The sequence below is a fragment of the Strix uralensis genome, chromosome Z (genome assembly GCF_047716275.1).
Source record: "Strix uralensis isolate ZFMK-TIS-50842 chromosome Z, bStrUra1, whole genome shotgun sequence".
NCBI classification, from domain to species: Eukaryota; Metazoa; Chordata; class Aves; order Strigiformes; family Strigidae; genus Strix; species Strix uralensis.
In genome coordinates this window covers 57,175,435-57,192,255 of record NC_134012.1, presented here as the reverse complement: position 1 = coordinate 57,192,255, position 16,821 = coordinate 57,175,435, and the positions used below count along the sequence as shown (strand labels likewise).

Genomic DNA, 16,821 nt, shown 5'->3' with positions numbered 1-16,821 from the left:
TGAATACTGACTTCTGAGAACACTTAGCCCTAAAACTCCACGTAAGACTGGGTAACATTCAAAGTATTGATCCTAATCCTTCGAGACGCTCAATTAAACTGTTTTAAGACCATTCCCAAGAGACCCGAAAGTCAGCGTGTCTCTCTCTCTCTCTCTCAAATATACCCACATTCTTCAAACTACTATTCAACATTAATTTATAGGCCATTATATTCCTCAGGCATCACCAGGGACAGAATGGACCTCTCCCAGTAGTATGCCTAAGGGCTGCCTAAGCCATCTAGAATGGTCAAAGAGCTCCCCACTGCAGACTGTCAATATATTTTTTCTTATCTAAATGAATCACTGGTGCCTCTTCATCTGACACAAAAAACTTGGTCAGCTCTTTCCCTGTATATAGTAAGATATTCTATGGTTCCCTCACTCTCAGGTTCTGAATTGCAACCCCTTCATTACCTGTGCTATCAGGCAACCCTCTTCTTGTTCTGTTACATACACAATAAAACCAAGACATACAAGTATCAGTTGAATTATTTGTTCCTGTGTCTGGCTTGTCTCATTAGAATTAATGTACAACACATGCTTTGTGGTAAATACTAGCTTCATATTTTAAGACAGTAAAGTCACAACTTACATACAGTTTATGGCATTTCAACTTCAAATTTCAGTATTACATATCGTATTTTCAGTTACCAGTCAATGACTGACCCTCAGCAAGTGACAACTTGTTTGCTGGATAACCTTCAGAAAGTGTATTAACTGCTGAGTATCCCCCACTTCTCTTATCTCTGAAATGAGCATAAGAACAATACATTTCTCATTTGAGATCAAAAGCCTAATAGTAGCTCCTTCTGTGCCTTGAGGAATTCAGTCTAAAACAGGTGTACTACTGCTCACACTGTGAGCTGGAGTTGATTTCTGTGAAGAACTTTGACACCTTTGGAAGTAAAAGTGCTATCACTACAGACTGTGATCAGGTGTCTCAGGCAATGTACACACTGCATTTAGAGCCTAATGTTACCGTTACCTTAATGGCTAAATCACAATGTTCACTGGCAGTAGTGAGTTGTTCAATATGTCTATCCACTTCTGCTACTGATAAACTGCAGCTGCTTTTCTTCCTTCCGCAGACAACATTTTCCAGACCTGTCAGCACTCTTTGGAGTTCAGAATTCAAGTCACTACAGTTATCTAAAAGAAAGCAAAACAAAGAAATTATCAAAACAATTAGTGACTCAGTGAGAAAAACTCTAACCCAGGAAATGCCTGTTGCAGTACAGCTAGGACTGATACTGTTCAAGGAATGCCCTTGCAATCTGCCACTTTTTCCTCACCAACTGACAGGCTTAAATACCATAACCACATCAACTGAAATCATGGCTTACCTCCCATCTGACAAGTAACACTCCCCTGACTTATCTGAAGTGTTCATTCTTTCTTCAAAAACCTCTCTTTTATGAAGGACAACATTTTAAGACACCACATGCTCACATACTACACCATTCTTTTTCGTTATTCTTTTTGCCATTCAGTGCCTATTATCCTGATTTTATTACCCTCAAAGGTTTTTCTCTGTAAAGTCAACATTTTTTCTGCCTGGTACATTCATTGACATTATGACTTGACATTTTTCAGAGGAATTTTTGAGGTTGTACTTAGGCACTGCCTGATGTAAAAAATCCTGGAGTTTACAGAAATGTTCACTACTGACTATCTTAGAGCCTATGTTTCACTTTGTAGCTGTTTCTTCTTCAAATGGAACTGCAGAATATTCATGGATAATAACAGCATACCTTGTTCCTTGCTATGTTCCACACTACAACCGTATTAGCAGCATATACAACAACGCTATTTTAATTATAAAATGTGGCAAAGAATCACTTCCTTTTCTGTCTTTAGGCAAAGCCTTTCTAGTGCCCTGGGCACTGCCACAGTGTCCTCCATTTCTGTGAAAACAAGTGGGTCTCAGTACCTTGCTACGTCACTTCATAAATTATTTTTGTTTTTCTTAGGCTCGTATCTGGTGATAGTGACATTCCTAAGGTAGACACATGGTAGAATTCCCCCTTGTGCTGTTTCTCAGATGTGCTAGTTAGTATTTCGGGTTTACTAGTTAAGAGTTTGCAGTAACTACCATCTGTACAGCACACAAGTGGTGCACTATGCAACAGCAGTGCACCAGCAGTTCCTGTACCTTAATAAAAACAGTGGCAGGCATTCTTGCTGGAGGGAGTTATTTCTGTACTACTGCTGCAAGCATTTCACCATGGTCAGAATTCCCTAGTAGCCTCATAGCTAGCTGTGGTTCTTACAGAGGACTACAGTAGTATGGCATTGAAATGTGTCTGAAATTTAACAGACATGAGATACCAGATTATTGTAGATTGCCTTGAATCTCTCTGTACAAGAGAAGACTGAAAGTGGTTGGATGCAGGTATGAGATGGTCAGAAAGTAAAAAACTGGAAACTCGTTACCACAAATCTAACTCCACAGCCTAATGCACATAAACGTGAACCTTTTGCTGACCAAAAAGATTAACTTGGAATGATGTCACGGTATTGTATGAAAAATCTGAATGGGCAACACAAACAAACCTTTACTCTTGAAGTCATCTTCACTAGCTACTGACTAGCAGCCACCCATCTGTTGAAATAATATCAAAAATCCCTCTATAATAATACTCATTTATGAGCAGCGTATACCATACAGGCCGCTTAATTGTAAAAACCTCTGTTTGGTTTGCTTTAACATCTTCTACAACAGACATTTTGTCCATTTAAACAACCTTCGCAAGACCTTGTATGCTGTTTTGTTCCCACAATAACATTTTCCCCAGAAAATAAGGGTTTACAATAATAAGAACCCCATTTCTCACAGAAAACCAGTACAACCCAACCACAAGCTCTGCAAGACATACTGGAGAGCATACATAGTTTTAGCTCTTGGTGTTTTATTGACTGTAGCAATGGAGCAGCATACCCACATGTATTAGTGTATCATGATGTATTACTGTTTTTAGTAAGTCACTAATGCTCATTCCATTAGGGCAGTAAGCAAGGTCATGCACATAGTTATTAGGTCATAATTTTTTATCCTTATATATCTGTATCCAGAAGGGTAAAAATATATACATATTTGTGCATATATACAAGGATTAATTTTCACAGGAATATGGAAACAAAACCCAAAAAGGACAGAGTCTATGTATAAAAGGAAAACAGATTAAAAATGCAAGAATCCCTAGAGTTAACATTCGTATTTTGTCCGTTGCTATATTTCATTTTACTGCCATGTTTTCCACTGTTAGCAGAAGCTTGGATAATTTGTCGTTAATGTACACAAACCCTGCTTCAGCTCCACCCCATGAAGAACAAAATCAAAGCCTTAACTCCAAAATAGATGCTGAAAAGTAAATTTGTTTTTTTGTCCAAAAAAAGGAAAAAGAAAGAAAATTAAAGAAAAGTCCTCCTGTTAGAAGCTGTTCAGGTAGGAACTTAATAATAAGCATTAACTTTTGGAAGTAAAAACATACACTTTTTAATGACATAAAAACCTCTACATAATGTCTTGACTCCATATGGTATTTTGTTAAGTATTTTGAATTCCGTATGTCAGACACTTTGAAATTACATTATTATTAATATTGTTCTATCGATGTTTCTAGAAATTTAAGACACTGAAATAGAAATGTGCTGTGGCAGGTCTTGCATTTATAAACTAATACAGCTCCAGAGCTGGTGTACTCATTCCAATTTAAGAAATCATACAGAAAATCTCTTTTATATGGTTGTTTACAATATCAACATGTTTTCTACATTATTAAACTCCTTTTGAGGGCAATGAATACTACGCCCAAGTCAGTCTACTCTCAGGTCCATTCCTCTAAAAGGCACTGTACTGATAAAACCAGAAAAAGTTCTCAATAATGAAGTGCTCTTCTCCAAACAAGTGGAAACAGTTTTAATACCACTTCTTATGTATGGAAGTAAATATTGCATGTTGCATTATAGCCATCAAAATCCCATGTAGAGTTAATAACTCAATATTTAAGGATCACAAGTTCTGCAGCAGAGCTTAAGACTGCTATTTCTATGATTTTCTAAACACTGCTTGTGTACAGTATCACCTACAGAAGCTCCTAGACACCCGGGTAGTTTACCTAGGGAAGAAAATGAAGACCAACTATTTGGTTTTAAAAATAAATTAAGAGAACTAGTATTCTGAAAAGAATTCTGGAAATCAGTCATAGTGAGGATTACACCAGACCTCTGCTCGTCTACAGCTATGGTGTTCAGCAATTGTGCCCAAACACTTAAAACATTATCACACTGAAGCCCTAGTATCTGCTTATGCGTATACTGCAAACTTTATGTAGTAATTATTCCATGCTTGGACATTCTTCAAATGATCACTAATTGTACTTGAATGACAAAATAGATGAAATTCTGAAGGCAAGATGCTTGCTCTTTAAGTTTTTAATTAGAAAGAATTAGTAACAGACTGGAGGTACTCCCTCCTTGCACTGTCTTTGAACAGCTTGTGTTGGATTTATCCTTGCACAAATCCATTTCAGTAACCTATCCCTGTTCATTACTTTAAAAAGGTTCTCAGTTTTCAGGAAGTGCAGACACCCTTTAAAATTAGGCTGTAAAAGAACCAGACAGACAGTTCCATTCCCCACACTTTTTTCCCCCAACATTTACTCTGTCTACAATTCTTTCCTAGAGTAAGACTACTTTACAGGCATGTGTAAGGTATGTGAATAGCTTTCTCCCCACCCTCTTCTTTCCCAAAAGTCATGAGCAATCCTGAACAATCATTCCATTTTAGACTCCATAGCTATTCTATATCAAGGCACAGATGTTACTTCACATACAAGTTCATAGTTGTGAAGAAGTTCAGCGTTTGTTGTGATTAACACAGCCTAGATTAATTTATTTCCTCAACAAACGTTTGGATTTGCATTTCAAAGGCTATGATGCCTTTCTGCTGCGAGAAAGTATCATGTCAACTAAGAATCATAACTCACCCATGTCCGCAGTGACCATGGTGGACTGATTCTCTGGCACTGAAACAGAATTCTGGTCCATGCTGCGTGAGTCTTCGTTAACCTCATGCTGGCTTTGGCTGAGCTCTGACCGCAGCTCTGAATACTCATCTTCCTCCCTGGGAGAGAGCACAAAGGCAGAAATAAAATCCTCTGAGGAATTTTTTTGGACCTATAAGCTGAGTCATGGAATACAATCCACACAAGTACAAGTGTTCTGTCCAGCCAGGAGAGAAGATTTTGTACCCTTTACTGCAAAGCAACTGTGCTATGTTCATAACACTCACTGCAGCAGTCAGTGCCTGGTCTCCATCTCTTTATTCCCAAATTCATTATTACTCCAGACTATTATACAAGGAAACAATGGGTGGAACTGAATGCAAGCAAGGATGTGTGCAAGGAGGACACACACTGCTCTGCAGTAACTTCCCAACTGACAATTCTTAATCAGTGCAAGTGGCTTTTGATCCCAAAGTGGATTAGCAATTAGCAATTTTGGTCTCTTTCTAAGTTCAAGGATGCCATCAGCTTGCGTTCAAAGCAAGGGTGCACATGCACACACCTGCATATGTGTATCAAAATGCTCTTGAGGACAGGTAGGTTTTTCATTTTCTCAAAAGGAAGAGAACAGATGAGTATAGCACTGAACTGTTGGAGTTAGTGGAAAATAAAACCCCTCAATTACCTAGGTTTTAACTTATTTGTCAAACTGGTTCTACTTAAATAATTGACACAGAATATTTTAGGTAAAGCTAATGAGCTTAAAAAATTAGGGGCTTTTCCCTCCTGTCTCCACACAGAGAGTTCAAAGCACTGGGAAAGAAGATAAGTAAATGAATAATAGCTTTGTCTGAGAACATTTGCACACATTTTTTCTTTTGATCCACTTGCTGATTTGACCCAGAATTATTTTTTTTTACTTCTCTAATAACTGTTTTGACATTAAAGTATGTATTTTAAACATGAGAAAAACACCAGCTTACTCAGGTGCAGAGCCACTCTGATAAGTAAGCAAACAGCCATCATTTTGTTACACACTAAATCAGATGCAAAGATTCATTTTGCTGCAGATTCGGCAGAAATGTGCGAGAATGGAACTGTCTAGATTTGGAAACAGTAAGACATAGCAAAGAGCTATCTGGCCATCTGCATCTGGGAGGGGCACCTGTAATGTTAAATCTGCCGTGTGCATGCTATATGGTAACGAGTGTTTCTTGCAGAAATATTGCAGGATTTAGCCTGGAGGTGTGCCTGGGTTTGCCAGGCAAAATAGCAGAGACAATGGCCCATACATACAGGGAACAATGACAGAAGTAAAGTCTGATCTCAAAGTAGCAGAGGTCACAATTTACGAACCAGGCCAACTCGAAAACGAATTTCAGCTTGCTTGCCAGGCAAGGGTTCCCCAAGGTACTGAGATGCAATTTCTACAGGAACTATTATGCTCTTCTACCCCCTACATTTGCTTCAGCGTAATGAAAGTTTGACTTTATCAGAAGTGCTTAGTGACTATTTATTAAACAAAAATGTAGGTCAGCTGGTTAAAATTGAGATTTAGATCAAAGAAAGGTCTTTAAGGTACCATGCAATAAACATTTAAGAAAGTGTGGGAACTGAATTATGAATAGCAGGAATTAAAACAGTGTAATGAAGACACTTAAGCATGAGTTAATGTTCCATGAACTCATTTATTATTAGCTATGGCACAAGCCAGTAGTAATTAGCTTTAGACAAAAACAATTACCAAGCACTCAGTTACATTTTTTTGATCTGAAGGTAATCAATCTTCTCATTTATGAAACAATTAGTCCTACATTTTTAAAAACTGAACTACCTCTACAAATGGTCAAGAGACTGTACTGATCATAGAACAATGCCATACACAGTAATAATTTCTCACCACCCTTGCTTTAGCTCTTGTTGCACAAATTTTCTGTTTAAAATCCAGCACAGCTTCATCTAGCTAGCACTAGTGCTGTTTTCTTAGTTTAAGCACCCTCAGCATCTCCGGGCAGCTTAAAGGTATGTCACATGGCAGGACTCACACCATTCCAACGGCTCAAGCCAGAAGTCAGTTTCTGAACGAACTAATGCTTCTAAGACTTTACCAGAAAGATCAGAAATCCACTTCTGGTAAAGAGACAGCAAGGGCAGTCCATCTCTCTACCACCAGTCTCACAGGGGGTAGATTGAGGGCTAAAAACACAAGCAAAAATTTGAGGGGAACGATGTACCACAAATATAAATTCTGCCTTTAAAACTGAAGTTGGCAGTAACAGAAGGTACTGTTTAAGAATACCCTTTCCCCAAAATGGTAGAAGAGTCCTCTGGTGGCACTGGAAATGCAAGGAGCTCAGCAGTTGATGATGACTAGCTGCTGAACTGCTGCTACACCATCCAGAAGGTGGAGGTATTACAACTTGCTTGTTGCTGCCATCATCTAGGGCCTGGCTGGAGAAAGCAGGTATTTGTTCTCCTACAGGTCCTGATGGTTCCCAGTTGCTAGAATGTCATCCTGAGTTGGAGGCAATTAAGATCAGATCAAGCTGTTCTAAACACAGACTGGATTTCATGTTGACATAGCGCTTCGGGATATGGTGTAGCTGAAAACTGTCAGTGTTAGGTTAATCATTGGACTAGATGATCTTCAAGATTTTTTCGAATCTGGATGATTTTGTGATTCTGTGATTGGCCTGGGATCAATGTTGGAGCAAAAAAGTGTGTTTTACAGGTACATCTGCATCTATTACTTTCCTCATGTTTGGGTGCAACCAAGGATCAAAACTGCTGCACAGACACTGAGAAAAACTTGATCAAATAGTGAGTAAAATGCTGCACTTTCAGCATCACAGAATCACACAATCATTCAGGTTGGAAAAGACCCTTGGGATCATCAAGTCCAACCATCAGTCCTACTCTACAAAGTTCTCCCCTACACCATATCCCCCAACATCTCATCCAAATGACCCTTAAACACATCCGGGGATGGTGACTCCACCACCTCCCTGGGCAGCCTATTCCACTCTCTGACCACTCTTTCTGTGAAAAATTTTTTCCTAATGTCCAGTCCAAACCTCCCCTGTTGCAGTTTAAAGCCATTCCCTCTTGTTCCATCACTAACTGCCTGTGAGAAGAGACCAGCACCAACCTCTCTACAATGTCCTTTCAGGTAGGTGTAGAGAGTGGTGAGGTCTCCCCTTAGCCTTCTCCTCCTCAAACTAAACAGTCCCAGCTCCTTCAATTGCTCCTCACAGGATTTGTTCTCCAGGTCCTTCACCAGCTTCGTTGCCCTCCTCTGCACTCGCTCCAGCACCTCGAGATCTTTCTGGTATTGAGGTGCCCAAAATCTCAATACCACTGGTGTGGCCTCAGCAGTGCAGAGTACAGGGGGACTATCACCTCCCTACTTCTGCTGCTCACACTATTTCTAATCCAAGCCAGGATGTCGTTGGCTTTCTTGGCCACCTGGGCACACTGCTGGCTCATGTTCAGCTGCTTGTTGATTAGAAACCCCAGATCCTTCTCTTCCAGACAGCTCTCCAGCCACACCTCCCCAAGCCTGTAGCGATGCATGGGGTTGTTGTGGCCCAAGTGCAGGACCTGGCACTTGGCCTTGTTGAAGCTCATCCCGTTGACGTTGGCCCACCGATCCAACCTATCCAAGTCTGTCTGTAGAGCCTCCCTATCCTCATGCAGATTGACACTCCCGCTTAACTTGGTGCCATCTGCGAATTTACTGATGATACACTCTGTGTCCTTATCAAGATCATCCTTCCACACCACTGACGAGTACTGCAAGGATGCTGTCAGGGTGCACATTCTTTTCATGGCTGCAAACAGGGCATAGTTTCATATTTTAGGTCATACTTGAAACAACATGAGAATTAGTCACTTAAGGCAGGTGGGGCTGTGCATCGTACGCTGAAGCCAACACTACCACACTCACACTGACATTTGAATTGAATCCAAGTAGCTTCCACCTAGCACATATTCAGAAGCTAGAATGAGACCTCCAAGTCATCGTGTAAATATGACTAAAAATGCCATGTGTTATTTCTTGTGATGCTGTAGTCTATTCACCCTCCTTCTTCCTCATTAACTCCAATACAACCTACTTTCTGATTATATTTCAGATTAAAAGCTGTAAATCTGAACAAATGGTTTTACAGCAACAGGTTACAAGCTTCTTGACAACTGTTTCAAATAATCCTTAGCAGGCACCAATATTCAACATGTATTTCTGTCTGGTATTGTTAAAGTTGCCTATTATTTTTGGAGTTGCAAAGATGTACCCAAATGACCACTGGTTTAGCAATTTGATCTCTTCCTTTTTCCTTTTGCTGAACCTTAATTTGACATCTAAGAAAGACTGTGAGTCATAGGCCAAAGTTGTTTCTGCACAACCAACTCACAGATGATTTTGCCTGCCAAAGACATGATTAAGAAAAAGAAAAGCTGAGTTTGAATGAATTTAAGGCAATACTAAAAGCTTCTGAAGTCAGGAATATTTACTTTTAACACAGACATAATTCCCTTTTAGCACACTACTGTGTAATTTGTAAATCTTTTCTGTGCTTCAGAGTTACTAGGTGTATCCTTTATGTCCAAGTATTTACAATATGACTCTACAACTTGGAGGATCCATTTGATCAGCTCTGCTGTCTTCTAAGTTGTACACACTTGGAGAGAAAATGGGAGTAGGCATACACCTTGTCAAAGAACAGAGAACCTTTGCAATCCAAAAACGTTGTCTTCTACAAATTGAAACAGCAGAAGTAGGGGTAAGAGGGCCACTGGCATCCATCTGACATGCTAACAGGAGCCCCATGCTAGCACCACTCACTCAGTGAAAACTGTTCACTTGAAAAGAAGATGACAAAATGTGCTCTGCACAATCATCATAGGCTCTTCTACCCAACAGTCTTGCAGAGTTTGACGAAAGCCTGTGACTTGAGTTTTAAAACAACCTTAAGCAAAATACTAGCCACCTCCTCCCACTCCCTCCCTAATAACGTGGTAAGAAGAGTAAGACACTGTCACACAATTGTAATTCTCCAAGAAAAAAGAGCTGAAGTTTATGTCTCTAAAGCATCCTCATGCTAGTGGATCACTTCTTTAGTGTCTTTTTCTCCCAAATTGCTACATTCTTGAGCTGGTAGTGGGTAAATTCTGCACTATCACACATGAAGAACTAGGCAAGCAAGAGGCTCATCTACTTGCACAATATGAGTATGAGCAAATCTCTTTCTAGCCTTAATATCAAATCAGTTACAGCTGTATTTCAGCTTTTTTTGGTGAGGCTGGGCTTCCAAACCAGCTGGGCTGTCCAGAGCAACAGCAGGAAGATGAGACAACTGTAGATGAATGTTGGCTTCCTCCCACAACCATGGTGACCTCATTTTCCTTTGAGAATGCTGGAAGAACATAGCACAAGAGCAGCAGCTAACTTCACATGGCCACACACATGGAACTACTTGTACCCAAGAAATGGCTAATAAACCTAGAACAACCCTGAAAACGTCTAAAAATACTTTTGTAAAATTACTGTTACTAAGATCAGCATATCAGATATACTTGGGAACAGGCACAGGCATTGATACATGACTTAAGATCTCTTCTAGAGCTGGCATTACTAAGCCACATGAGCAAAAGCTATTATACTTCAAGCTGTGTGAAGCCTCTGACACTGCAAGGGGAAAAAAAACCTCAACACCGAAAAACAAAGAGAAAAATTCTCAGAATGGAGAATATTAAGTAGCTTAATCAGCCTGCCAACACTCCTCAAACTGTGGCAATACCTTATTCAGATTTAAACACTCTTTCTGCTTACTTTCTGCCCTATTTTCTGAGGGTACTACTCACATTCAAGCAGAGACCTACAAATTTAAAAACAATACGGCTTAAGGAGGATAGTCAAATAACCTCCATGAAACGTCTTCTAATTGTTTCCAGAATATTTTTGGGTTCTGGAATGAACCATCAAGAATGTTATAAAGCAGCATGCTGTACATCAAGCTACATGTTAGTTTATTTTTACAGCCTAAAAAGGATACATGAAAATACTGAACAAACTCTGTGTCAGCACTGGGGACACATTTATCTGTTATGCAATTAATGTAAATGCAAGAAAAATGTTTCCAGAAAGACAGACTAAATTTTGTGATAGCACAAGTAAAGCTTCCACCCAGTATTACTTGCAGGTATCCAAAAGTCAAATCAAAACTGAAATCCCTCCTGTGTTCTGGTTTAGAGGAAAGTATAAATGCTGAGGCCCTAGCAGGGGGCCAGAACCTTTGCTCTCAGGACTGTTGTGTTCCAGCTCCTGGGCACACAGTCCCCATAGCCAAGGGTGGAGTGCTGTGAGTCACACCTGTCCCAGCAAGGACAGCAATTACACCACCCTTGCTCTGTGGGATGGAACAGCTTCTCAAGAGTGACGCAAGTAGGTCCCAGAGCTGATTTACAGAAAGTCACAGCAGGAAGTATCAGTTTTTCTTCTTTCGGTTGTCTTTACAAATCTTGTGGAATCCCTCCAATTCTACCTCTGCTTTCCATTTTTAGGAGTAATATTACTCCTCTGTTCCCCATACATCAAATTATTGGCCTGCCAAAGTAAACAAGCTATTCCAATCATCAAAGGAAATAAAAAGATCCACTAAATTTTTTTGTTCTTACTAATAAAACCCAGAACAAATAAAAACAGTGGAGGCATCCTAGCTCTCATACAGTAAGACGAAAGAAGAGGGGCATGACAGTGGTGTGGCACCTGTTGCGGCAGTATTGTTCTCATGCCTTCAGAAGCCTGCACCCTCTGAAAGTGCAGAAAAACTGCACTTTTCATGAGAAGCATCATGCGCTTCCCACCAAGCTTCGTTCTTACGCCTCACTTTCCTGTACATGACATGGCTGACTTGCTTGTGGACATGGTTAAACATTCACAGCATCTGCCTGATTCCCGTATTTTCTAATTGAAGACCACTTGGCCTTTAGCTTGACACAGGAACTCCCAACAAACATTTTTTATGGATTCTATGTAATTTTTTCTTAAATGTCATAGAGTTCTTCTGCCATTAAAGAAAAAAATTATCAATGTAGCTCTCATGCTTCTCAGATTTTGCTTTTCAACCAGTCTTTTCAATTGGTAGAGCTTTACCAGAGAGGAAGGTGTGATGGGCAGCCAGAATCATGCTGAAAAGAAAGGTGATTCAAAACAAGATGAATGGGAAGGTTGTTTGCAGAGGTATCAAGCATGAATGAACAAGGGAGTCACAGGGATTTTTTTCAGAGAAGTACTACCAGTTTAGAAAATATGTGAAAAATCTCACCATGATCACCACTAGATACAATGATCTCAAGAGCTGGCAGTATTCTTCTTAAATAACATTAACATAATGTGATTCTATCACTGCTTTTATAGTGGTATATATTCATGATGATACTTACTCTTATTTATGGTACACCAAACCTTTTTCTTTTTGCATATAAGTATTTTCATGAAAGGTTAAGTGAGTAGTTGTAACATTGCCTTGTGCTAGGTGAAATGTTTACAAGAAAGAACAAATGAAGCAGTGATCAAAAAATTGCAGGTAACCGGCAAAGAAAACTGAAAGTTTGCTACATGGGTAGAGCATGATGTCAACATTACCTGTGAGTGTCAGATCTAATTGGACATTCTCCAGAAAATCCATAGATTCTAGTGGTTGCACCCTTACAAGCTAAACTTTAAGCAGCTCCTTCCTCATTCTAGTCCAACTTTCTCCAAGTTGAGAATAATGGGTAAAAGTGAGGAGAAAGAACTGTTTTCCTGTAGTCAAATGTGAAGTTTATTTTAACACAGTAACAAGTAATGACCTAGACTAACAACCCAAGGTTTGCTGCTCCAAGGACAAGCAACAATGTGATTCTGTACCACTGTGTTTTGTCACAAATACCACTACAAGTAGATCCAAAACCTACTGAAATCCACTTCAGCTGTATTTCTCACAAGTGATTTGGCTTAAGTGATCTACAGGATGCCACAAAATAAAGTTAAAAGCACAGATGCAGGCTGGGTGGCTACATGCTTTATCCATCACTGCTATCACTTATCTGGTACCCTGGCATGAATGTTACATTAAAGGAATATTTGGATGGCACAGTGCAGCTCTCTGCAGTGCTCGTTAGGGCTTTGCAAAGTGTGACTTTTCCAGAGAGACTGTAGCACTTTTGAGCCTTGGGATGATACTCTGCAGAACACATACCTTAAATATGGGCAGCTACTCAGTACCAGTCATAACAAGCCTAACTACCTTAAGATCATCGTCAAATTATATTTAGAGTATAATTCATAGCATATTTTGCACCATTCTTGCATTGGTCCAGAATTTCCAAGAACTGTTGCTGTACCTTATTGTTGTTCCCTGTAGTCGATCAATTTTCTTATTTAATTCAGCAATGATACTGTGCAGCTCTGTGATTCGTTCCTCATAGCGCAGTGTTGTTCGTTCCTGCACATCTTCATGCTCTCTCATTAGGTGGGATTGTTCACACTAAAGCAGAGAAGCAAGGAACAAAGTGTCTTATGAATAACTTCACAGAGATCAGATAGAAGGAAAAAGTGCACACCGTTAATGGTTTTCTTACTTAGCAACCCAACAGTGCCTTAGCAAGAGAAAAGGACAGATGCAAAATACTGACAGGTAAACAAAGGTATGTAATTACAAGGTTTTAGGAACTGAAAGACTATACAGTGTACTTTTATTATTATTTTTTTCTAAAGGGCAGAAGTTGCCCTTCCTGCTTGAACAAAATCACCATTTACAACTCAAATAGCTATAAATATCTCATCTTTGAATCTGTGAGATTCATGATGCATCACGAATCTTCAAGGATCCTCCCAACATGGTCTGAATTAGAACGAGTCCTAAGGCAGAAATCACATTATTATAAAGAAAAGTAACCACACTTTGAGGTTATGACTTCTTCTCTAGTATAACTATTTGTTTTTATAAGACTTTCAGATAGCATATTTTTTATTATTTTAATCCTCTACAATAAAATAATTATTTGAACAATTAAAAGGCTACGTGGCTGCTTGTTTTTTATACGTTTCACGAAATCCTCCTTTTGGTTTCCAAGAGAATTTTAAATCCAGCCTCTCTGGCTTACTCTTCATGCCAACAAACACTCTACTTACACTAAACAATTACAACTTACTGCAACTACAATCCAGCAGTGCATGATGATTGAAGTTATGCTTCATAGTGGTTGGAAAGAGCAAGACTTCTAACATTTTGCTTCTCACCCCCTGCAGAAAAGTCAAGCCTGCTTGCAATCGCAGAACAGTATGTACTATGCTGTCACTAAAAGAAAACTCACAAGCCAACTGACAGTATAAAACCCATACTCATTAATTGAAGACCTGCAATGTAAGATCCTAGTAACATTTCTAAAGGCTAGAATTTATAGTAATCTGTGAGGTCCTCCAACATTACTGCATCAAAACTCAATTTTTCAAATCAAGTAAACACTCTATACAGAGGTAACTCCCTCAACCCTTTACATCATAAATATAAAAATTCACAGGTATGCCAGAATTTTCATAGTTTGCCCTCATATTTTTTGGCCACTGACACTCACAGCTTGAGAACACCTTCTACATAAAAGGCTGCTTGAAAACTAAAATTTACATTGACGCTTGATAACATTTTTCCTTTAAATTTTAAATAAAATTAAATTTAAGTATTTTTAAGTTCCACGAACATGCACATTGTAATGTGGCCCAGATATGAGAGCACCCTTCCACAGACTACAACAGAATAGTTTCTTCCTCCAGCTGGAGTAAGAAGCACTTTCACCTACACTGAGACAAACAGACCACATCTTCACACTGAAGAGGAGAGCAAAGGGTCATGTTTTGGAAGACTGATAATGTTCACCTGGTCTTTAAGACTTCATGTTGGCAACTGACATGGTTATACATGTATATTATAACACCTATTGTAGGATCATTCCACAACTTATTTCTCATGTTTCTGTATCTTAACATCATATCTGGCTGAAGAACTACCAGGGCTTTCAAAGTGCAGAAATAACACAGAGAAGATGTTTAACAAAAGCTTTAGAACAGATTTAAGTGCAATAAAAAGAGTTGCTTATTCTGCCTTTCTAAACCTAAATTTCCTCTGACAGACCTAAATTTCCTCTGATGTTACCTAAGCATAATCCAGATCAATCAATTATGTGCACTGTTTTTCTTCTTTTAAACCAAAAGGATGTTTCAGATGTAGTGTGTAATAATTATTTTCCGACAATAAATAAAAATCCTATCACAACAATTTTTGTCTTTCTAAGCTGTGCGCTGAAAAGCAGAATTTGTCTATCTTGACATATATGGACTCTGGTTAATGGACTTCAGTCACATTACTGGACTTGCTTTCTGTTTTCTCCAGCCATTTCTCAGTCACCATTTTTCAGGATAACCATCATTTATTGTGAACCACCATCAGCCTGGCAATATAAGACAACAGCTTCACATTTGATTTTTTTAAAAAGGCTCTTGATAATCTTGGGCAAAAGTATCTGGAAAAGGCAGAAAGGAAACCTCTGTGAAAGACAGAACATGATGCAAAGGACTGCTGTGCCTTGGAGGTGGGTACAGAGTTACATCTTGTAAGTTCTGGTCAGCCATGACAAGTCTCAACTGAAAAAGGCAAAAACAATGGAAACATAGTTCAGTATGAATCCCAAAATGCAGCAATGGAAAATTCTTCTGGTTACACATGACTGTTCCTTATTATGGCACATTCATATCAAAGCTTAAAAGGGAAAAGAAACAAATGCATGTTTTGGTACCCATTGCTAAAGTATTTTTCTGGGATACTGTTCATCATCCTCTTTAGTTTCTGTGTTCTTTGAGTCTCAGAACAATCATCTGCCACCAATTCCTATTTGTTTCCAAGGTGTACACATGCAGCTCTTGCAATTTATTTGCATGCCAGTCACACAAACTTTTTAAGACAAATACCTTACACCCTTTTCCTCATCCCTCTTCCAGCCTCATACTTATTCTGATCAAAACCATTAAGAGCTCTAATTCTCTAACAAAGCAAACTCAGGGATAATCCACTGACAGGCTGCAAAAGATCAGCAACTGCTGAGGTCAGGAGAGAAGCTACCAGCGCAGCCCTCAGTGTAAGTGACGTCTGGCTGTTTTTTGGTATGGACTAAAATGGTTATTTCAATTACAGTCTAAATTAGCAATGCCTGGAAACACCTTTGCCTGACCTCTTGATGCTGGGAAACAACCACAAGAACAAGAAGAGTATGAGGTAGAAGGATGACAAGAGAAAAAATATTTTATCCCAAGGATATTATCTCAACACTATACTGCCTGTTAGTATACACAAACTCCTAGCACAAGAAACACTACCCGTGCAAACCTTTATGTTAAATTTGCAGTGTTCAGTCAGAGTACAAAAATAAGAAGCACCAATAGCAGTGCTCACTAAGATACCCCACAGTGCCTCAGGCCCTGCAGAGACAAACACTGGCTATCGCATTGTTCACCAAGAATACAAGTCATCACCTGAATGAGCTACAACGATAAACCTGTCTAACAGGCTGAAGCTAACAACTAATACAGTACTTTAATTAAAAGGAGTGGCAGATTTTAAAGTGGTAATCCATTCATCTAATTTTGAATATAAACTCAAATCCATCATTCCAAATCCTCAATCACGAAAACATGAATGGCCAGAATTAACTGCCTGGCAGTATATAATTCTGTGTATAC

At 39.1% G+C, this 16,821-nt stretch overlaps 1 protein-coding gene across 4 annotated transcripts in view; it reads right to left on the bottom strand.

The window, feature by feature from the left end:
• Positions 1–16,821, bottom strand: part of MCC (MCC regulator of WNT signaling pathway) — a 223,927-nt gene that overhangs the window by 53,615 nt on the left and 153,491 nt on the right. For all 4 annotated transcript variants that reach the window (XM_074856975.1, XM_074856976.1, XM_074856977.1 and 1 more), the window contains 3 exons: positions 13,434–13,576; positions 5,031–5,167; positions 1,028–1,191 (listed from right to left, as the gene is read on the bottom strand). In XM_074856975.1, the coding sequence (XP_074713076.1) occupies positions 1,028–1,191; positions 5,031–5,167; positions 13,434–13,576 (444 nt within the window). The remainder of the gene's footprint in view (positions 1–1,027; positions 1,192–5,030; positions 5,168–13,433; positions 13,577–16,821) is intronic.